Here is a 22,137-nt window from a genome sequence, read left to right on the forward strand (position 1 = left end):
ATCAAAGACTTGGGAAGGTGAAAATAACTCGCCTGGAAACTGGGTCTCCGATTCTCACAGAAATTATTCCTAAAATAGAATTAAGATTGAAATGAGGCTACATCTAAAACTGAGACCGTTTGCAAGAATGAACAATCTCTTCTTCTGCCAGATTTAGTGAATCATAGAATCCTTACAGCGCAGAAGAAGGCCATTCGGCCCATCGCGCCTGCACTTACAACAATCCCACCCAGGCCCAATCCCTGTAACCCCACATATTTATCCTAGGTAGTCCTCCTGACACTAAGGGGCAATTTAGCATGGCGAATCAACCTAACCTGTGCATCTTTGGACTGTGGGAGGAAACTCACGCAGACACGGGGAGAACGTGCAGACTCAACACAGTGACCCGAGGCCGGGAATCGAACCCGGGTCTCTGGCGCTGTGAGGCAGCAGTGCTAACCACTGTGTCACCGTGCCACACAAACAATAAGCAATAGATTGATATTCCATTTGAAACTCATTCGCTAAATCCCGTCACTAAGGCACTGCTGAAAATGTCAGGGAGATTTGACATCAGTATCTCCGAGGAGATTTATAGCTCATCAGATGAATTTACAGATCTGAATTCCGACACCCCTTGCTCGTTCCTGCTGGCACTCAATTCCCATGTTGTTCTGCTAAATCTGGTCATTGAATATCTCTCACGGAATTGGAACAGGGGTGGCCTATTGAACCCCTTAGAGCCTCCTCTGCCATTCGACACGATAATGGCTCATCCCACACTCCACAAATGTGCAGGTTCGGTGGATTGTACATGCTAAACTGCCCCTTAGTGTCTAAAGATGTGCAGATTAGGGGAATTGGCCATGCTAAACTGCCCATTAGTGTCCCAAGATGTGCAGGTTAGGCAGATTGGCCATGCTAAACTGCCCCTTAGTGTCCCAAGATGTGCAGGTTAGGCAGATTGGCCATGCTAAACTGCCCCTTAGTGTCCCAAGATGTGTAGGTTCGGTGGATTGGCCATGCTAAACTGCCCCTTAGTATCCCAAGATGTGTAGGTTAGGTGGATTGGCCATGCTAAACTGCCCCTTAGTATCCCAAGATGTGTAGGTTAGGTGGATTGGCCATGCTAAACTGCCCCTTAGTATCCCAAAATGTGTAGGTTAGGCAGATTGGCCATGCTAAATTGCCCCTTAGTGTCCCAAGATATGCAGGTTAGGGGAATTAGCGGGGTAAATATGTGGGGTTACGGATATAGGGCAAGGGATAGGCCTGGGTCAGATACTCTGTTGAAAAGTCAGTGCAGACTCGATGGGCTGAATGGCCTCCTTCTACACTATAGGGGTTCTATGATTCTGCTGCAACTCCACTTGGCTGCCCGCTTCCCTTGATTGCCTGAGAGACCAAAATTCTGTCCCCCGTGGCCTTGAATAAACTCAACAATGGAGCAGCCGTACCCCTCTGGGGTAGATAATTCCAAACATTTGCATGAAGAAATTTCTCTTCATCCCGGTCCTAAATAATCGACCCTGTAACCCTGAATAATCCTGAGATTGTGACACCCCCCACCGTGTCTTTGAGATCTCCCTACCAATAGAAACCATCTGTGTCCACCCTATCAAACCCCTTCAGAATATGTTATGATTCAGTCAGATCACCTCTCGTTCTTCACAAATCCAGAGAGTAAAGACTTGACTTGTTAAGCAGGGATTAACTCGCACCCCTCTCCGCCCCCCCCCCTCCCTCCCCAAACCCCCCATGGAGACTGGTGGTGTTGGGTGAGTGGCAGATGGTTAGTGGACAAGTGGTGAGATTGGCATTGTAAGTGAGTGGGAGAGTGAGGGCGGAAGGGTCTACCTTCATTGTTAATTGTTCTAACACCAGTGCCTGTTTGGTCTGTTTACTCCATGTCTGCCCCGCCCCCGCAGATGGAATTCGAATAGCAGCATCAACGGGAATTGACATTCTGCTTCTAGACGACTTCAACTTGGTGATAAATGATGTAACTCACCATGTACAACCACCAAAGAGAGGTACGGTAACTCAGTCATTATGTCCTAGATCTGCCACTAAAGTGCGTTCAACCCTACATCCATCGACAGTAGTTGCCACAGCCTTCCTCATGTTGCTTTCATCCTAACTTGCTTCCCCCACCCCTTCATCCTCCATAAAGCTCCCCTCATTGACCAAGCTTTTGGTCACCTGTGCTAATATCTCCGATTCAGCTCCGTGTTAAATTTTGCATGTTAACATTACTGCAAAGCAGCTCAAGACGTTTTGCTAGCTTAAGGGCGCTGCATAAAGGCAGTTGGTTTTTGCTGTCTTACCTCTGGGTTTAGACAACAACAACTTGCCTTTGATTTTGGTTTGATTTGATTTATTATTGTCACATGTATTGGTGTACAGTGAAAAGTATTGTTTCTTGCGGCTACATAGACAAAGCATACCGTTCATAGAGAAGGAAAGGAGAGAGTGCAGAATGTAGTGTTACAGTCATAGCTAAGGTATAGAGAAAGATCAACTTAATGCAAGGTATGTCCATTCAATAGTCTGACAGCAGCAGGGAAGAAGCTGTTCTTGAGTCGGTTGGTACGTGACCTCAGACTTTTGTATCTTTTTCCTGACGGAAGAAGGTGGAAGAGAGAATGTCCGGGGTGCGTGTGGGGTCCTTAATTATGCTGGCTGCTTTGTCGAGGCAGCGGGAAATGTAGACAGAGTCAATGGATGGGAGGCTGGTTTGCGTGATGGATTGGGCTACATTCACAACCTTTTGTAGTTCCTTGCGGTCTTGGGCAGAGCAGGAGCCATACCAAGCTGTGATACAACCAGAAAGAATGATTTCTATGGTGCATCTGTAAAAGTTGGTGAGAGTCGTAGCGGAAATGCTGCATTTCCTTTGGGTGGGGCCTTCTCCCCAGTGGAATGTCTCAACGAGTTTGACCAAACAAAATCCCAAACACAGTGGCTGGTGTAACGAGCCATTTGTTTGGACAGGCGAGATGCAAGATTGATCAGAGAGGTGGGTTTTGAGGCAGACCAGGGAGGAGGTGGGAGATTCCTGAGCCCGGAGTCTTTGCAGCTGAAGTCACATCTGCCAATGTTGGAGCGAGGGAAGGTCACCTGGACCTGAGACGTCAGCTCGTGTTCCTCGCCACTGATGCTGCCTGAGCTTGAGGAGTTTCAGAGCAGTTTTTGTTTTGGTAACAATGCAAATCGGGGGTGCACGAGGGGTAGGATTGATTGAAGATCCATTTCCGGGACACTGCTGTGTACAACCCTGGAGAAAAACCATCAGGACATGGCGGCACGGTAGCACAGTGGGGGTAGCACGGTGGTTAGCACTGCTGCTTCACAGCTCCAGGGTCCCGGGTTCGATTCCCGGCTCAGGTCACTGTCTGTGTGGAGTTTGCACATTCTCCTCGTGTCTGCGTGGGGTTTCCTCCGGGTGCTCCGGTTTCCTCCCACAGTCCAAAGATGTGCGGGTTAGGTTGATTGGCCAGGTTAAAAATTGCCCCTTAGAGTCCTGAGATGCATAGGTTAGAGGGATTAGCAGGTAAATATGTGGGGGTAGGGCCTGGGTGGGATTGTGGTCGGTGCAGACTCGATGGGCCGAACGGCCTCCTTCTGCACTGTAGGGTTTCTATGATTCTATGATTCTATGACATTAAAAAAAACCACCTTTTCTTGTCATTTTCTTCAAAAATGGGGGAGAAAAAGGCTGTTGGGTTGACAGTCCAGCATCATTGAGTTGGATAATAAACCTTTTTGCTTTCTGATTGGCATTTGATTTGATTTATTATTGTCACATGTATTGGGATACAGTGAAAAGTATTGTTTCTTGCGCGCTACACAGACAAAGCATACCGTTCATAGAGTAACCCTGGTGTGGAGTTGCCGGCGTTGGACTGGGGTGGGGCACAGTAAGAAGTCTCACAACACCAGGTTAAAGTCCAACAGGTTTATTTGGTAGCACGAGCTTTCGGAGCACTGACTCACCTGATGAAGGAGCAGCGCTCCGAAAGCTCGTGATTCCAAATAAACCTGTTGGACTTTAGCCTGGTGTTGTGAGACTTCTTACTGTTTATAGAGTAGATCGAGGAGAAGGAAAGGAGAGCGTGCAGAATGTAGGTTTTTTTTGTTCATTCATGGGACATGGGCGTCGCTGGCTGGGCCAGCATTTATTGCCCATCCCTAGTTGCCCGAGGACAGTTGAGTGTCAACCACATTGCTGTGGCTCTGGAGTCACATGTAGGCCAGACCAGATAAGGACAGCAGATTTCCTTCCCTAAAGGGCATGAGTGAACCAGATGGGTTTTTCCAACAATTGGCAATGGTTTCATGGTCATCAGTCGATACTTAATTCCAGATATTTTTTATTGAATTCAGTCATAGCGAGTGTACAGAGAAAGATCAACTTCATGCGAGGTAGGTCCATTCAGAGGTATGATGGCAGCAGGGAAGAAGCTGTTCTTGAGTCGGTTGGTACGTGATCTCAGACTTTTGTATCTTTTTCCCAATGGAAGAAGGTGGAAGAGAGAATGTCCGGGGTGCGTGGGGTCCTTAATTATGCTGGCTGCTTTTCCGAGGCAGCGGAAAGTGTAGACGGAGTCAATGGATGGGAGGCTGGTTTGCATGATGGACTTGGCTACACTCGCAACTGTTTGTAGTTTTTCGCGGTCTCGGACAGATCAGGAGCCATACCAAGCTGTGATACAACCAGAAATAATGCTTTCTATGATGCATCTATAAAAGTTGGTGAGAGTTGTAGCTGACATGCCGAATTTCCTTAGTCTTCTGAGAAAGTAGAGCCGTTGGTGGGCTTTCTTATCTATAGTGTCGGCGTGGGGGGACCAGGACAGGTTGTTGGTGATCTGGATGCTGAGACGCTGTGGTGAACCACTGTAACACTGTCTGTGTGTGGGATGTGCCTGGGCACGCCCCTGCTGCCACAATCCGGGGCTCCGCCCTCCTCGGGGTATAAAGGTGGCTGCTCTCCGCCCCTTTGCCTCAGTTCGAGTTGGCCATCGGTTTGGGAGTGCTTCTGTTCTTGTTAATAAAAGCCTGTTGTTCCGCAACCTCTAGTCTTTGCGTGTATCAGTGGCGCATCAGACGCTTAAAACCTTGTGTGCCTTGAAAGGTCGAGAATCAAACATGGGGTGTCCCATTTAAGGCAGAGATGTTGAGTGATTTTTGCCCCTCTGCCGAGGAAGGCATTGCATCACAGGGTATGGATGTGTTGGCTGACTAATGCCTGGTGCGTGAGGGCGGGTCATGCGATGAAACCTCCAGCTTTACAGTTGGCAACCCTTTAACGAGGGAATTAGGGAACGCTCTGCTGACTTAAGCTGCTGCAGTTCTTTCAAACCTGCGGCAACGTGCGATTTCCTGTTGAGGGAAGCACCCCGATGGTCGGAGCTGGTTGTAAAGTGTCTGTGACTCGGTGCTGAATGCGTGCGATTGTCACTGACCCCTCTCCCCCTCTCACCCCGTGCAGGGTGAGGCGAACACCTCACTGGGGGAAATCCAGGATTAGACCAATTGCGCTTGTACCTAATCGAGCCCGGTGCCTGTGCATTGGGATTCTGTCTGCACGCACTTCCTGATGGTCAATTAGTCTAATTAATGATGATAGGAGCTCATTACGTTACACCACCGTGCATCTGCTTCATTATTCATGAGGGCAAAATGATCGAGCCTGGCCTTTCTGAAAAGCAGGGGCGCGTATTCCAGGAACGATTAGATTGAAAGAAACACTTGTATTTATCGAGCTTGTTACAGCCTCTCTCAAGGTAATTTCAACAGCCTTGCAACCAATTAATTGGAAACGCGGTGACTGCTTCTTAGACAGGTGAACAACTAAATTAAACAGAGACATGTCGCAGTCAGTCCACATATAATCTTTTAATTCGTTTTTAACACAGAAACTAGAAGCAGGAGGAGGTCATTCGGCCCCTCGAACCTGCTCCATCAGTCATTTTGATCATCAAATTCAAGTAAAGTAAAAGTTAAAATTTTATTTATTAGTCACAAGTAAGGCTGACATTAACACTGCAATGAAGTTACTGTGAAATTCCCCCTAGTCGCCGCACTCCGGCGCCTGATCGGGTCAATGCACCCATAACCAGCACGTTTTTCAGAATGTGATAGGAAACCGGAGCACCCAGAGGAAACCCACGCAGACACGGGGAGAATGTGCAAACTCCACACAGACAGTGACCCAAGCCGGGAATCGAACCCGTGTCCCTGGCGCTGTGAGGCAGCAGTGCTAACCATTGTGTCACTGTGCTGCCTATTCAATATCCTGATCCCACCTTCTCCCCATATCCCTTGATCCCTTTAGCCCCAAGAGCAATATCTAATTTCTTCTTGAAATCAGACAACCTTTTGGTCTCAACTACTTTCTGTGGGAGTGAATTCCACACATTCACCACCCTCTGGGTGAAGAAATTTCTCCTCACCTCAGTCCTAAAAGATTCACCCCTTATCCTCAAACTATGACCCCGAGTTCTGGACTCCCCCACCATCAGGAATAAAAGCAAATTACTGCGGATGCTGGAATCTGAAACCAAAAGAGAAAACACTGGAAAATCTCAGCAGGTCTGGCAGCATCTGTAAGGAGAGAAAAGAGCTGACGTTTCGAGTCCAGGTGACCCTTTGTCGAAGCTAAAAGGCATCGAAAGTGGGAGCTATTTCTACTGCAGGGGGAGGGAACGAAAGATGAGTCATAGCCACAGAAACCAGGGGAAAGGCTGCTAATGGCAGCCCATAGAGAGAATAAAGGGTGTGAATGGCCAAACGGCAGAGAAGCTGAAATCAGCGGGTCAACTGTGACAGATGGAGATGTGGGGAAGGGGGGAATGGGTGGGAGAGAGGGTACAATTGAGGCAAAGGGGAAGAAAAGGTAAGGAAAGGGGAATGAAATAGGGGGGAAATGATTATTAGCTCTACCCTACCTCAACCATTTTGTTTTCATTTTGTTTAATTTTTTTTACTGTTCTCGACCTTTTATTTCTTTATCGTCTTTCTTCCTTCCCCCCCCCCCCCCCCCCCCCCCCCCCCCCAACTCCTTCCCAATTTGAACTGAAACAATGTGCAGGGGTTCGGGGGGAAAAAGGCAGGGGAATGGCACTAAGTCATAATGCTCGTTTGGAGAGCTGGTGCAGGCACGATGGGCCGAATGGTCTCCTCCTGCGCTGTAACACTTCTCACAGAAAAGCAAAATACTGCAGATGCTGGAAATCTGAAACAAAAACTTGCGGGGAGAGAGAGACGCGGAGTTGGTGTTTCAGTCGATTCAGTTTCATCAGTACCAATGCCGTGGTGTCCGGTCAGATCTCTGCCACTCTGTGCGGAAGATGCGAATCAACTTGTAATTTTGTGAGGATGAGACGCTACGTTAAAACCCAGCCGGCGGTTAAAAAACTTGACAACCGTGTTGGGACCAAAACCTTTCCGATGCTGCTCTGCTGTCACCTAGTGGTGGCCAGCACACGGTGCAAGTGGCTATCAGAATACATTTGCTGCCCCTTGTGGCACTCACCCCAGCCTGCTCTCCCTTAAACATTGCATCCATTCATAATCACAACGCAAAAGGAAAATGCTTCTGTTTTCTTTTTGTGTGTGTTCCGGCCATTAAGGCACCATTTATACAATGGTTCACACGGTCGCTCTTTTTCAGGGATCTTGCTGTGTAGAAGACAGTGTTTCATTCATTGTAGGTGGATGCATTTTTGAGGCATTTTTGAGAGATGTGATGAAGGAGCCACATTATAAACCTTCCTCTGTTACTCCGCTCCCTCTCGGACAGAAGTTTATCCCTTCCTAGCCCATTTGATTTGGCTTGATTTGATTTATTATTGTCACGTGTATTAACATACAGTGAAAAGTATTGTTTCTTGCACGCTGTACAGACAAAGCATACCGTTCATAGAGAAGGAAAGGAGAGAGTGCAGAATGTAGTGTTACAGTCATAGCTAGGGTGTAGAGAAAGATCAACTTATTTTAAAGTGGACAACTTTTACAGATGCATTGTAGAAAGCATTCTTTCTGGTTGTATCACAGCTTGGTATGGGCTCCTGCTCTGCCCAAGACCGCAAGAAACTACAAAAGACTGTGAATGTAGCCCAATCCATCACGCAAACCAGCCTCCCATCCATTGACTCCGTCTACACTTCCCACTGCCTCGGCAAAGCAGCCAGCACAATCAAGGACCCCACGCACCCCGGACATTCTCTCTTCCGCCTTCTTCCTTCAGGAAAAAGATACAAAAGTCTGAGGTCACGCACCAACCGACTCAAGAACAGCTTCTTCCCTGCTGCTGTCAGACTTTTGAATGGACCTACCTTGCATTAAGTTGATCTTTCTCTGCACCCTAGCTATGACTGTAACACTACATTCTGCACTCTCTCGTTTCCTTCTCTATGAACGGTATGCTTTGTCTGTATAGTGCGCAAGAAACAATACTTTTCACTGTATGTTAATACATGTGACAATAATAAATCAAATCAAATCACAAGCTTTCGGAGCGCTGCTCCTTCTCCACTCACCTGATGAAGGAGCAGCGCTCCGAAAGCTCATGATTCCAGATAAATCTGTTGGACTTTAACCTTGGTATTGTGAGACTTCTTACTGTGCCCACCCCAGTCCAATGCCGGCATCTCCACATCATAATCTGAGCTAGGTCCATTCAAAAGTCTGATGGCAGCAGGGAAGAAGCTGTCCTTGAGTCGGTTGGTACGCAGTGACTTTGAGTCAGTCTCGGAATTGGACACTGTGGGTGGCAGTCGGACGGAGCGTCTGAAGGAATGTCTGAGGGCGGGTTGCTGGGTGATGTGCGCTGGGAGTTTCCGGGAGGTTCCACCACCCCCCTCTGCCCCCCAGCAAGCTGCTGGCTGTCTGTAAATGTTCTTACGTTCTTTTCCTTTTCAATTTGAACAGAGAGCTTGACTCATGAAGACGCGGAGACGATGAATGACGTCAAGATCCTTGTCCAGAAGCTCTTCACCACATTACACATCGAGGAGCACCAGCTTCACAAGGAGCGGGAGCTCCAGAGACGGGTGGAGGAGCTTAATGCTCAGATTGAACCACTGGAGAAAGTAGGTGCAGTTACAGACATCGCGTTCCCAGCTGCCAAACCCGCCAAACCCGCTGGCCTAGGGTATACCCTGGTGTATAATTCCACAGTGTGTACCCCGGTGTATAGTTCCACAGGGTGTACCTCAGTGTATAATTCCACAGTGTGTACCCCGGTGTATAGTTCCACAGGGAGTACCCTGGTGTATAATTCCACAGGGTGTACCCTGGTGTATAATTCCACAGGGTGTACCCTGGTGTATAATTCCACAGGGTGTACCCTGGTGTATAATTCCACAGACATGCTCTCTGCTGAATGGCCAATTCACCCCATATAAGAAATAGGAGTGGGCCATTCAGCCCTTTGAGCCTGCTCCATGCTGTCCCCCTCAATACCATTCCTATCCAAAAATATACCAGCTTTTGTCTTGAGTAAACTCAACAACTAACCATCCAAAACTCTTTGGGATTATTTCAAAGGTTTCAGGAAATAAATTTCCCCTGTGGCCCATTATTTTATAATGGTAACCTCATGTTCTAGATTCCCCCAACCCCAGAGGGAAACAATCTGTCAGTACGCGACCCTGTCAAGCCCCTTTAAGAAATATGAGAAGTATTGTTTCTTGTGCAGACAAAACATACCGTTGAGAGAAAAGGAAAGGGGAGGGTGCAGAATGTAGTGTTACACCTTTTAATTGGATCATATCTCAGCCTTCTAGAAAGGTTTAACCGACTGACTCACCCACCATAGGCCAAGCACCTTTCGGTCTGGTGAGTCTTTGCTGCACCTCCTCATGGAAACTTGCACGGTGGCACCATGGTTAGCACTGCTGCCTCACAGCACCAGGGACCTGGGTTCGATTCCGGCCTCGGGTGACTGCCTGTATGGAGTTTGCACATTCTCCCAGTGTCTGTATGGGTTTCCCCCGGGTGCTCCGGTTTCCTCACACACTCCAAAGATGTGCAGGGTAGGTAGATTGGCCATGCTAAATTGTCCCTTAGTGTTCAAAAGTGTGCGGGTTAGGTGGATTGGCCATGCTAAATTGTCCCTTGGTGTCCCAATATGTGTAGATTAGGGGGATAGCATGGGGTTACAGGGAAGTGGTCTGGCTGGGATGCTCTTTCGGAGAGTCAGCGCAGACTTGATGGGCTGAATGGCCTGTTTCTGCACTGTAGGGATTCTATGATTCTCTATACATCCTTCCCTAGATGAAGAAACCAAAATTGCACACTACTATATAAAAGCAAATGACTGTGGATGCTGGAATCTGAAACCAAAAGAGAAGATGCTGGAATATCTCAGCGGGTCTGGCAGCGTCTGTAAGGAGAGAAAAGAGTTGACGTTTCGAGTTCAGACGACCCTTTGTCAAAGCTGACCAAGTTGTCCAAGGGCTTTGACAAAGGGTCGCCTGGACTCGAAACGTCAGTTCTTTTCTCTCCTTAACAGATGCTGCCAGACCTGCTGAGATCTTCCACTATTTTCTCTTTGGTTTGCACGCGCTGCTACTCCAGCTGTGGTCTCACCGTTGCCCTGTATAATTCTAGCGTGACTTCTCTGCGCTTTTACTCCAATCACCTCGTGACAAGAGCTAGCGTACCCCTCCTTTTCCTAACCTCTTGCTGTGCCTGCACGTTAACGAGAACATTCATCCTCTGTTTTTAATGAACATGCTCCGAGTTCTCACTGAAGATTCTCTTCCTCCTCCCTGCGAAGGTCAAGTTGGAATTAGCCAGGAAAGCGGAGAAGAGGTCGGGCTGGGTGCTATGGGGAGGAATGGCGTTCATGGCGACGCAGTTCGGAATCCTGGCTCGGTTGACCTGGTGGGAATATTCCTGGGATATAATGGAGCCCGTCACCTATTTCATCACTTATGGCACTGCAATGGCTATGTACGCCTATTTTGTAATCACACGGCAGGTAGGTACACGCGTGCTGTTACTATTCATCCCCGGCGGGATTGGAAGTTGCCTTATGTTTATTGTTTTTTTAATAATACATTTCCGTATCCTTCTGAAACTCAGCACGGACTGTTACAGCGCTGACACAGGCCATTCGGCCCATCTGCTCCAGGTTGGTATTCACCCGCCACACAAGCCTGAATCCCCCCTATCTCTAATCTGCTTGAATCCCCCCTATCTCTAATCTCACCCCATCAGAGATTTTGCGTACAGCCTTTGGAGGCATGAAGAGTGGGGGGGAGTGCGGAAATGATCAGCCACCCTTTCTTTTTTTTAATTCATTCTTTCGTGGGATATGGGTGTCGCTGACCAGCCCAGCATTTATTGTCCACCGCTTCTCGGCCTTTTGGCTAAGATCAAGTGTAGTTTTGTTGTCCCACACTTGGTAGAAGTCAATGATGTTACACTGAGGCTTCATTTGAAGCAATTTTTTAAAACCGCATCTCGGCCTTTTGGCAAATGAGATCAAGCACCTGGAGAAGGTGCAATGCCTGGTCCAATCCGCTTGGATCATGTAGATCAAGCCCAACACAGGAAGCGGCCAGTCAGTCTTCCCAGCGTGGATCTGGAATGTCTCACTTGTTGAAACTTTGAATTGGACCGTGATTGGAATGAATAGGATATAACAAAAAACAATGTATTGCCCATCCCTAATTACCCTTGAACTGAGTGGCTTCCTAGCCCATCTTAGGGAGGCAGTTACAAGCCAACCACATGGCTGTGGCTCTGGAGTCACATGTAGGCCAGACCGGGTAAAGATGGCAGACTTCCTTCCCTAAAGGACGTTAGTGAACCAGATTTTTTTTACGACAATCGTTTCATGGTCACCGTCACTGAGACGAGCTTTTCAATTCCTGATTATTTATTGAATTTAAATCCCACCGTGGGATTTGAACCTTTTGTCCCCGGAACATTAGGCTGGGTTACTAGTCGAGTGACCATGTCACTGGATTCCCCTAGGATTTGGTTTGCTTGTCCTTTCTTCATGTGGCTATCAGAGCAGGTCAAAGGCTAGCAATCCTGTAGCGAGTAACTTACCTCCTGATTCCCCAAAGCCTGTCCACACAAGTCAGGAGTGTGATGGAATACTCTCCACGTGCCTGGAGGGTGCAGCTCCAACAGCACTTAAGAAGTTCGACACCATCCAGGACAAAGCGGTCCGCTTGATTTCTACCCCTTCCACAAACATTCACTCTCTCCCCCACCGACGCACAGTGGCAGCGGTGTGTACCATCTACAAGATGCACCGCAGCAACTCACCAAGGCTCCTGAGGCAGCACCTTCCAAACCCACAACCAGGACAAGCACAGCAGACACTTGGGAACACCAGAATCTGGAGGTTCCCCTCCAAGACGCTCACCATCGTGACTTGGAAATATCTCGCCATTCCTTCACTGTCGCTGGGTCAAAATCCTGTACTCGCTCCCTAACAGCACTGAGTGTACCTACACCTCAGGGACTGCAGAGGTTCAAGAAAGCAGCTCGCCACCACCTTCCCAAGGGCAACTAGGGATGGGCAATAAATGCTGGCCTAGCCAGCGACACCCACACCCCATAAATTAATTTGAAAAAAAGTCCCAATGTGATCAGGAAGCGTGGAACTGGTTCCTTGAGAACACTAGGGGTGGCACAGTGGCTAGCAGTGCTGCCTCACAGTGCCAGGGACCCGGGTTCAATTCCCGACTTGGGTCACTGTCTGTGCAGAGTCTGCATGTTCTCCCCGTGTCTGCATGGGTTTCCTCCCACAGTCCGAAAGACGTGTGGGTTAAGTGCATTGGCCATGCTAAATTCCCCCTCAGTGTACCCGAACAGAGTGTGGCGACTAGGGGATTTCCACAGTAACTTCATTGCAGTGTTAATGTAAGCCCACTTGTGACACCAATAAAACAAAACTAGGGGAGACTGTTCTCTCTGCTGTCCCAGCCAATATTCATCCCTCAACCGTGTCACTAAAAACAGATTATCTGCTCGTTCTCACATTGCTGTTTGTGGGAGCTTGCTGTGTACAAATTGGCTGCTGTGTTTCCTACATTACTTGAGTAGACGTCAAGTGCTTCATTGGTTGTAAAGTTCTTTGGGACAGCTGTGGTCATGAAAGGCGCTATATAAATGCAAATCTTTCATTTCTCCTTCTGTATTTATTATCGGTGACTATTTCTCCAATTCCTTTTTGTAAGTTTATTACTGAATCTGTTCCACCGCCCTTTCCGATTCACAGCTTCCACATCCCCCTCACGCTGTCTTGCACTCGAGGGAGTGGAGTGAAGGTTTACGAGGCTGATTCCGGGGATGGCGGGACTGATGTATGAGGAGAGATTGACTAGGTTAGGATTGTTTTCACTGGAGTTCAGATGAATGAGGGGGGGAATCTCAAAGAGACTTACAAAATTCTAACAGGACTAGACAGGGTAGATGCAGGGAGGATGTTCCCGATGGTGGGGGAGTCCAGAACCAGGGGTCACAGTCTGAGGATTCAGGGTAGACCATTTAGGACGGAGCTGAGGAGACATTTCTTCAGCCAAAGAGTGGTGACCCTGTGGAATTCATTACCACAGGAAATAGCTGATGCCAAAACGTTGCGGGCGGCACAGTGGCCCAGTGGTTAGCACTGCTGCCTCACAGCGCCAGGAACCCGGGTTCAATTCCCGGCCTGGGTCACTGTCTGTGTGGAGTTTGCACATTCTCCCCGTGTCTGCGTGGGTTTCCTCTGGGTGCTCCGGTTTCCTCCCACACTCCAAAGATATGCGGGTAAGGTGCATTGACCATGCTAAATTGCCCCTTAGTGTCAGGGGGGCTAGCTGGGGTAAATGCATGGGTTAATAGGGTGTGGGTGGGATTGTGGTCGGTGCAGACTCGATGGGCCGAATAGCCTCCTTCTGCACTGTAGGGATTCTATGGATTCTTCAATGGATTGAATGTATTCAAGAGGCGGCTAGATATAGCACTTGGGGATCAAAGGTTATGGGGAGAAAGCAGGATTAGGCTATTGAGTTGGACGATCAGCCATGATCGGGATGAATGGCGGAGTAGGCTCGAAGGGCCAAATGGCCTCCTACTGATTCTATCTTCTATGTTTCTATGTCTTCCTTAAAGATTTCCTCGTCTCACCTCTAAATGCCAATCACCTTAAGTCTGTATTCTCTGATTACTGACTCTTATTCCTGGTAATGTGATCTTGCTGACGCGCTGTCCATTCTTCTCCCTGCAGGAGTACATCTACCCTGACGCCAAAGACAGGCAATATCTGCATTTTCTCCACCGAGGAGCCCAAAAGACCAAATTTGATATCGAAAAATACAATCAGCTCAAGGATGCAATTGCTCAGGTAACAGCTCAGGAACTGGGTTGCTGGGGCAATCCGGGATTGGCCCTCCGTTCCGGGATTGGGACTCATTTCCTGCTCGATTGTGAATCGAGCAAACGCAGCAACCTGGCGCTGATGGTGCCACGCCATCTGTGTTATTTAAAATCATTCATGAGATATGGGCGTCGCTGGCTGGCCAGCATTTATTGCCCATCCCTCGTTGCCCTTTGGGGCGGCACAGTGGGTTAGCACTGTTGACTCTCAGCGCCAGGAAACCGGGTTCGATTCCCGGCTTGGGTCACTGTCTGTGTGGAGTTTGCACATTCTCCCCGTGTCTGCGTGGGTTTCCTCCGGGTGCTTCGGTTTCCTCCCACAGTCCAAAAGATGTGCAGGTTAGGTGGATTTAGCCATGCTAAATTGCCCCTTAGTGTCCCAGAATGCTTAGGTTAGGTGGATCGGCCATGCTAAATTGCCCCTTAGTGTCCCACGATGTGCAGGTTAGGTAGATTGGCCATGCTAAACTGCCCTTTAGTGTTCCGGGATGTGTAGGTTAGATGGATTGGCCATGCTAAATTGCCCCTTAGTGTCCCAGGATACGTAGGTTAGGTGGATTGGCCATGCTAAATTGCCCCTTGCTGTCCCAGGATGTGGAGGTTAGGGGGATTGGCCATGCTAAATTGCCCCTTAGTGTCCCAGGGTACGTAGGTTAGGTGGATTGGCCATGCTAAATTGCCCCTTAGTGTCCCAGGATACGTAGGTTAGGTGAATTGGCCATGCTAAATTGCACCTTTGTGTCCCGGGATACGTAGGTTAGGTGGATTGGCCATGCTAAATTGCCCCTTAGTGTCCTGGGTAGGTTAGAGGGATTAGTGGGGTAAATATGTGGGGTGATGGAGATAGGGCCTGGGTGGGATTGTGGTCGGTGCAGACTCAATGGGCCGAATGGCCTCCTCCTGCACTGTAGGGTTTCTATGATATGTCACCCAAAAGCAAGTTCTCCTATGGAATTCAATTAATTTGTGAGGCTGCAAAGTGGGGGAAGGGGGGGGTGTGTAGTTTGGTCGAGGGGAATGTTTCTGTCCCTGAGATTTTGGGACCCCCGTAACGCCGGGTAACTTTGCATTTCAGGCCGAGTTGGACTTGAAACGACTCCGGGATCCTCTCCAACTCCACCTGCCCATTCGGCCAGTCGGTAACCAGGAGTGAGGAACCATATGAAGGGGGCCCCGACTCCCTGTTATCCCACAACACCACCCTCCTCCTCCCCTTCCCCCTCTCCCTCCTCCTCCTCCCCTTCCCCCTCTCCCTCCTCCTCCTCCCCCTCCCCCCCCCCCCCCCCCCCCCCCACTTCCACCACCCTGCCAGCCCACACTTCCACTCCCACCTGCCAACCCGTGGAATGCCTGGCGAAGCTGACACCCCTCCTCCTCCCCCCCCAACCCTGGGGGCGCCTTTACTCATTGAAACCAAACGCTTGTGCGTTCTGAAGATCAGCCGAGAGGGGTTTATTGAAAACCACGTGGAGATGTCAGGTGCCTTGCAGACGCCAATAACGTGGACAGGACGGGCGCCGCCTTTCGAACTGACGGCACGCGGGCGCAGATGGGGGAATTGCACGTTTCTGCTGTGGGAGTTTTTTTAAAAAGAAGACAAAATATTAACGAATTTATTTCCATGCATTATTTTACAGTTTTATCTTGTTTTGTGTGCCGACTTTACAAACTGCGGATTCATCTTAACATTGCTGCAGTCCTTTAAAAGATAAATTATAAAAAAAAAATTGAAGTTAAAGGGCATCATTTGTGAAAAAAAAAATTGTATAAAAGAGCACTGTTAATCTGACAATAAATGACTTTCACGACTGTTTTGGAGCTAAACTGGGTGTTGCATTTGCTCGCTGGGTACCCGCCCCTGGTTTGTGTGTCTCGGGTTTACTGCACGGTTCGTGCAGAAGGGGGTAGTCATCTCCCTGCTGGCTCTCACTCTGCCTTCATTGACGGTTCTTCGCTGGAGAAGGTCAGAATCCAGTCCAAAGATGTGCGGGTTAGGTTGATTGGCCATGCTAAAAATTGCCCCTGAGAGTCCTGAAATGCGTAGGTTAGAGGGATTAGCGGGTAAATATGTAGGGATATGGAGGTAGGGCCCGGGTGGGATTGTGGTCGGTGCAGACTCGATGGGCCGAATGGCCTCCTTCTGCACTGTAGGGTTCCTATTCTATGATTCTATGAATCACTTTGCTGCTTCATCCGAGCAGGGTCCTTCTGAAGTCCAGGGCAGGACTCCACCTGTCCGTCCGTTCCCGTCCATTCCCAGTAAGCAGTCTCACAACACACCAGGTTAAAGTCCAACAGGTTTATTTGGTAGCACGAGCTTCCGGAGCGCTGCCCCTTCATCAGGTGAGTAGCAGCAGTGCTCCGAAAGCTCGTGATACCAAATAAACCTGCTGGACTTTAAACTGGTGTTGTGAGACTTCTTACTGTGCTAACCTCAGTCCAATGCATCTCCACATCATGTCCATCCTAGACATAGAAGATAGGAGCAGGAGGAGGCCATTCAGCCCTTCGAGCCTGCTCCGCCATTCATCACGATCATGGTTGATCCTCCAACTCAATAGCCTAATCCTGCTTTCTCCCTGTAACCTTTGATCCCATTCGCCCCAAGTGCTATATCCAGCCGCTTCTTGAATACATTAAATGTTTTGGCATCAACTACTTCCTGTGGTAATGAATTCCACAGGCTCACCACTCTTTGGGTGAAGAAATGTCTCCTCATCTCCGTCCTAAAGGGTCTACCCCGAATCCTCGGGCTGTGACCCCTGGTTCTGGACTCCCCCCACCATCGGGAGCATCCTTCCTGCATCTACCAACAGTTGAGAGAAGGTGGTTGCTCCGGTCTGTGATTTAGCTCCTGGCATTATCTCACACTCCACCACCACCGCGCTAAATTTGCAACTTTCAGGTAATTATTCTCCTCATGTCACCCTCCTCGACCAAGCTTGCAAATTGTGTCTCGTGGCGGGGTCAGGGAGGGGCTCGCTGGATCCTTTCGCGCTCAACTGAGGTATTTGGATTATTTTGGAGCCTGCGTACTCACCACGGGTTGGACACCAGCTTGTCTGTTTGTAACTCTGTGGCTGAGGGCGTGGCGCGGGGGAAAATATTCGCTGTGCGGCCAAATTTACAACCTGGTGAGTGATGATCGAATATAGACCACTGCGAGGAACACATAACAATCGATTTAAGCAGCGGCCTTCAGCCCAAGCAGTCTAAATGTGTTTGTTTAAACTAATAATGGTATGACCAGAATCCTATGAAAGGTATTTGTCTGCCAACTTATTTTTTCCGTATGTTGAGGATTTTTTTCCCCCTGCACAGTTTGTCGTACGGTAATTAATATCAATCTGCATTAGGGACTACTTTTGAAGAATTGATAAACATCCTCGGGCATTCAGCTGGGAGCCGGACCCAGATTCTTATCGCACCTTAGGGTATGAAGTGGAGCTGCCGGCGTTGGACTGGGGTGGGGCACAGTTTGATCGGGTTACTGTGGGTGAACTGTGCCATTACTGTGATACAGCACTAGCTCACACGGGAGAAGCCTTAGCCTCCACTCCCTGGGCTGTCCTGTGCGCACATAAATGTCTCCAGGAGTTAAATCCAGCGACGGAGACCTTGTGCCTTGGCTTCACTGCCTATCCGAAGGAAGCCCGAGAGACTGTTATGTACAAACTGTACTGAGTGCATGAACCAAAATCCATAAGATATAGGAGCAGAATTAGGCCATTCGGCCCACATGGTGGCACGGTGGTTAGCACTGCTGCCTCACAGCGCCAAGGACCCGGTCCAATTCCCAGCCTTGGGTCACTGTCTGTGTGGAGTTTGTACGTTCTCCCCGTGTCTGCGTGTGTTTCCTCCGGGTGCTCTGGTTTTCTCCCACAGTCTGAAAGACGTGCCGATTTAGGTGCATTGGCCATGATAAATTCTCCCTCAGTGTACCCGAACAGGCGCCGGAGTGTGGTGACTAGGAGATTTTCACAATAGCTTCATTGCAGTATTAATGTAAGCCTTACCTGTGACTAATCAATAAACTTCAATAAACTCTAGTCTGCTCCGCCATTCAATCATGCCTCACAATTCTGGCCTCGGGTGACTGTGTGGAGTTTGCACATTCTCCCCATATCTGCGTGGGTTTCCTCCGGGTGCTCCAGTTTCTTCCCACACTCCAAAGATGTGTGGGTTAGGTTGATTGGCCATGCTAAATTGGCCTTAGTGTCAGGAGGATTAGCAGGTTAAATATGTGGGGTTACGGGAATAGGACCTGGGTGGGATTGTGGTCGGTGCAGACTTGATGGGCCGAATGGCCTCCTTCTGCACTGTAGGGATTCTATGGCTGATACGTTTCTCAACCCCATTCTCCCGCCTTTTCCCCGTAACCTTAGGTTCTTGATTGGCAAGGGAATCAATCTATTTCTAAAGGCAAAATACTGCGGATGCTGGAATCTGAAACAAAAACAGAAGATGCTGGAAAATCTCAGCCGGTTTGACAGCACCTGTGACGAGAGAATAGAGCCAACATTTCGAGTCTGGATGACCCTTTGGGATTTTCCAGCAATTTCTGTTTTTGTACCTATCTTATTCCTGTCTTAAATGCACTCAATGACCCGGCCTCCTCTGTGGCAATGAATTCCACAGATTCACCACCCTCTGGCTGAAGAAATTCCTCCTCATCTCGGTTCCAACGCTCATAAGTAACGTGCAGGAGAACAAAATCCTTTTGAGAGTTTGGTAGGTTTAGTAAGGCACACACACTCCTGGGCTCGCTGCCTTTTCTCTAATGAGTGCAGTAGGAAAGTGAGTCTAATGCACCACAGGATTTAGTTTAATGTGGTTATTTTTAAATATATATTATATATATAAAGGGGATAATAACCGCAATGTACCAGTGCAGATGTAATGCTTTATTTTGGATGTCCGTGAAGTGTGTGTTACAGAATACCATGTGTGGCAGACAATGCAATAGTTGGGCATGTGGCTTTCCTGGTCGCAGGCCGGTGTCGTGAAGGCCCATACTGGTGACACAGAAAACGCCTTTCCTCCTCCAAGCACAGGAAACCACAGCAGAATGTCCCTGATCCCGATGCCACACTTGAATTTCCAGTTCCCCTCCCCGGGTTTAAGTCGACCCCACAAGTACAGCAACTTGTTTGTAGCTATCAGGGAACACACATGTCTTCTGCTGTGTAACGTACGCCAAAGTTCTCTTATGTGTAACTTTCTGATGCTGAATATTATGACGCAGGATCGGAGGAATGTACCAAGCCACAGACCACTTTAACTGATGCTATTTATTGAATAAATGGCACCAACAAACCAAACCGCACTAAACTTTGCATTGTTTCTTTGGGAGGGTTTGTTATCTTGTAGCTCAAGTGATCATCGCACGGCTAAGATTGCCGGGGACTTGGAGATAAATCTTCCACATTGCTGCCAGAAATCTAGGGAACAATCAGTATAACGTGAATTTTTTAAAAAGTTATTCCGTTTGAACACTTTTTGGGTGAAACTGTTGGAGGTGAGCGGTAATGTAATGCAAGTTCCATAAAAACAGCTCAGCTCAACTCATTAATCATGGTACAGTCCAGTTGTCTAATCCTTGGTGAGTTCCCACAGGGCCAGAGAGTTGTACACGATTATTCCTGCAGCCCTGAGCCTTAGGAAACAGAGTCCACTTCAGATATTCCTTCCAATGCTCCCCATTTTCCAAGTCTTGGAGAAACCTCGCGGCGCCAGGAACCCGGGTTCGATTCCGGTCTTGGGTGACTCTTTTGTGTGAAGTTTGCACATTCTCCCCGTGTCTGCGTGGGTTTCCTCCGGGTGCTCCGGTTTCCTCCCACAGTCCAAAGATGTGCGGGTTAGGTGGATTGGCCATGACCCTTAGTGTCCCAGGATGTGTAGGTTAGGGGGATTCGTGGGGTAAATATGTGGGGTTAGGGAGATGGGACCTGGGTAAGATGCTCTGTTGAAGAGTTGTTGCAGACTCAATGGGCTGAATGGCGTCTTTCTGCACTGTAGGGATCCTATGGGGGGGGGGGACCCACAGGCTAATTTAACTCAACTCTGGGGATTCCCTCAGATAATCTCAGAGCTTTGGGAAGCCACAAATTATTCTGAACCCAACCACCGCCCAACTTACTCTCTCAAAATGAAAGTCCCCACTCTCCCTTTGATAGACTGCGGGGAAATCATACTCGCCACAGATCCCACAAACAGAATTACTTCCTAATTTCGACAAATCTCTGTGTTTTAACACAACTTATTTCTCAATCCAGTCCATCCAAATGCACAAACTCCAATCCCTTCATTTAAAACTCTCAAGTCACGTCCTCTCTAACTCTCTGTTTAACAAGAATAACCTTAGCTCCCTGAGTTATCATGGTAACCAAGTCTCCCAATTTATTTTTAGTTGCTCTCTCTGTAACCTCTACCCCACCCCATCTCTCTGTTCCTTTAAAGGCACCTCTGCCACCTTTGCGAGGCTTTTAGTAACTTAAAGCAGGACCTGCTTTAACATCATCTTATGTATCTCGTTGTCAAATTTTATTTGGTAATTCCTGTGAAGCATCTGTCCGCTGAAAGCGCAATAGAAATACAAGGTGACAAAATCTGAATACATTCATTCCAAGCAACAGTAGTGTGTCACTATAGCAGTCTTAATTTTATATTCATAGAATCCCTACAGTGCAGAAGGAGGCCATTCAGCCCATTGAGTCTGTGCCAACCACAATCCCACCCAGGCCCTATTCCCTTGACCCCACGTATTTACCCTGCTAATCCCCCCGACACTATAGAGGAGGGGTCAATTTAGCATAGCCAATCAACCTAACCCGCACATCTTTGGACTGTGGGAGCAGTCATGATGTGGAGATGCCGGCGTTGGACTGGGGTAAACACAGTAACAGTTTTAACAACACCAGGTTAAACTATTTGCAAGTAAATGCATTTTGATAGGAAGAACCTGGAGAGACAACATAAAATAAAGGGTAAAATTCTTAAGGGGGTGCAGGAGCAGAGGGAGTTGGGTGTACATGTTCACAGATCATTTAAGGTGGCAGGATAGGTGGAGAGAGGAAGTAATAAAGCTTTAACCTGGTGTTGTTAAAACTGTTATTGTGGGAGGAGACCAGAGCACCCGGAGGAAACCCACACAGACACGGGGGGAACATGCAAACTCCACGCACACAGTGACCGAAGGCCGGAATTGAACCCAGGTCCCTGGCACCCCCCTGGCACGGATTCACAACCCTTTAGGAGAAGTAGTTTCTCCTCAACTCTGTTTTAAATTTGTGTCCAAATTTGCCAACAATACTAAACTAAGATATATATTGTCGAACCTTGCTACTTGACTGGATGAGTGCAGCTCCATACCATCCAGAACAAAGCAGCCCACTTGCTGCGCACTCTATCTCCAACCTTCAACATTCACTCCCTCCGCCACCAACGCACAGTGTGTACCATCGACACGCTGCATTGCAGCAACTCACCAAGGTCCCTTTAACAGCACTTTCCAAATACATGCCCTCTACTGCCTCGAAGGACAAAGGCAGCGGCTATATGGGAACAACACCATCTGCAAAGTTCCCCTCCAAGCCACTCGCCATCCTGACTTGGAAATATATCGGCCGTTCCTTCACTGTCGCTGGGTCAAAATCCTAGAACTCCCTCCCTGACAGCACTGTGGGTGTACCTACACCACGTGGACTGCAGCGGGTTCAAGAAGGCAGCTCACCACCACCTTCTCAGGGGGCACTTAGGGAAGGG

General features: G+C 48.5%; 1 protein-coding gene and 1 pseudogene across 1 annotated transcript in view; both read left to right on the plus strand.

The window, feature by feature from the left end:
- The window catches only part of mcu (mitochondrial calcium uniporter), a 174,778-nt gene extending 158,813 nt beyond the window's left edge, over positions 1-15,965 (plus strand). The window contains exons 4-8 of the mRNA XM_078199494.1: positions 1,911-2,015; positions 8,920-9,080; positions 10,772-10,975; positions 14,225-14,341; positions 15,449-15,965. Coding sequence (XP_078055620.1) covers positions 1,911-2,015; positions 8,920-9,080; positions 10,772-10,975; positions 14,225-14,341; positions 15,449-15,526 — 665 coding nt within the window. The 3' untranslated portion in view covers positions 15,527-15,965. The remainder of the gene's footprint in view (positions 1-1,910; positions 2,016-8,919; positions 9,081-10,771; positions 10,976-14,224; positions 14,342-15,448) is intronic.
- On the plus strand, positions 11,347-11,509 carry LOC144480371 (U2 spliceosomal RNA; annotated as a pseudogene).
- Positions 15,966-22,137: the final 6,172 nt, after the last annotated feature.

The sequence above is a fragment of the Mustelus asterias genome, chromosome 28 (assembly GCF_964213995.1).
Source record: "Mustelus asterias chromosome 28, sMusAst1.hap1.1, whole genome shotgun sequence".
NCBI classification, from domain to species: Eukaryota; Metazoa; Chordata; class Chondrichthyes; order Carcharhiniformes; family Triakidae; genus Mustelus; species Mustelus asterias.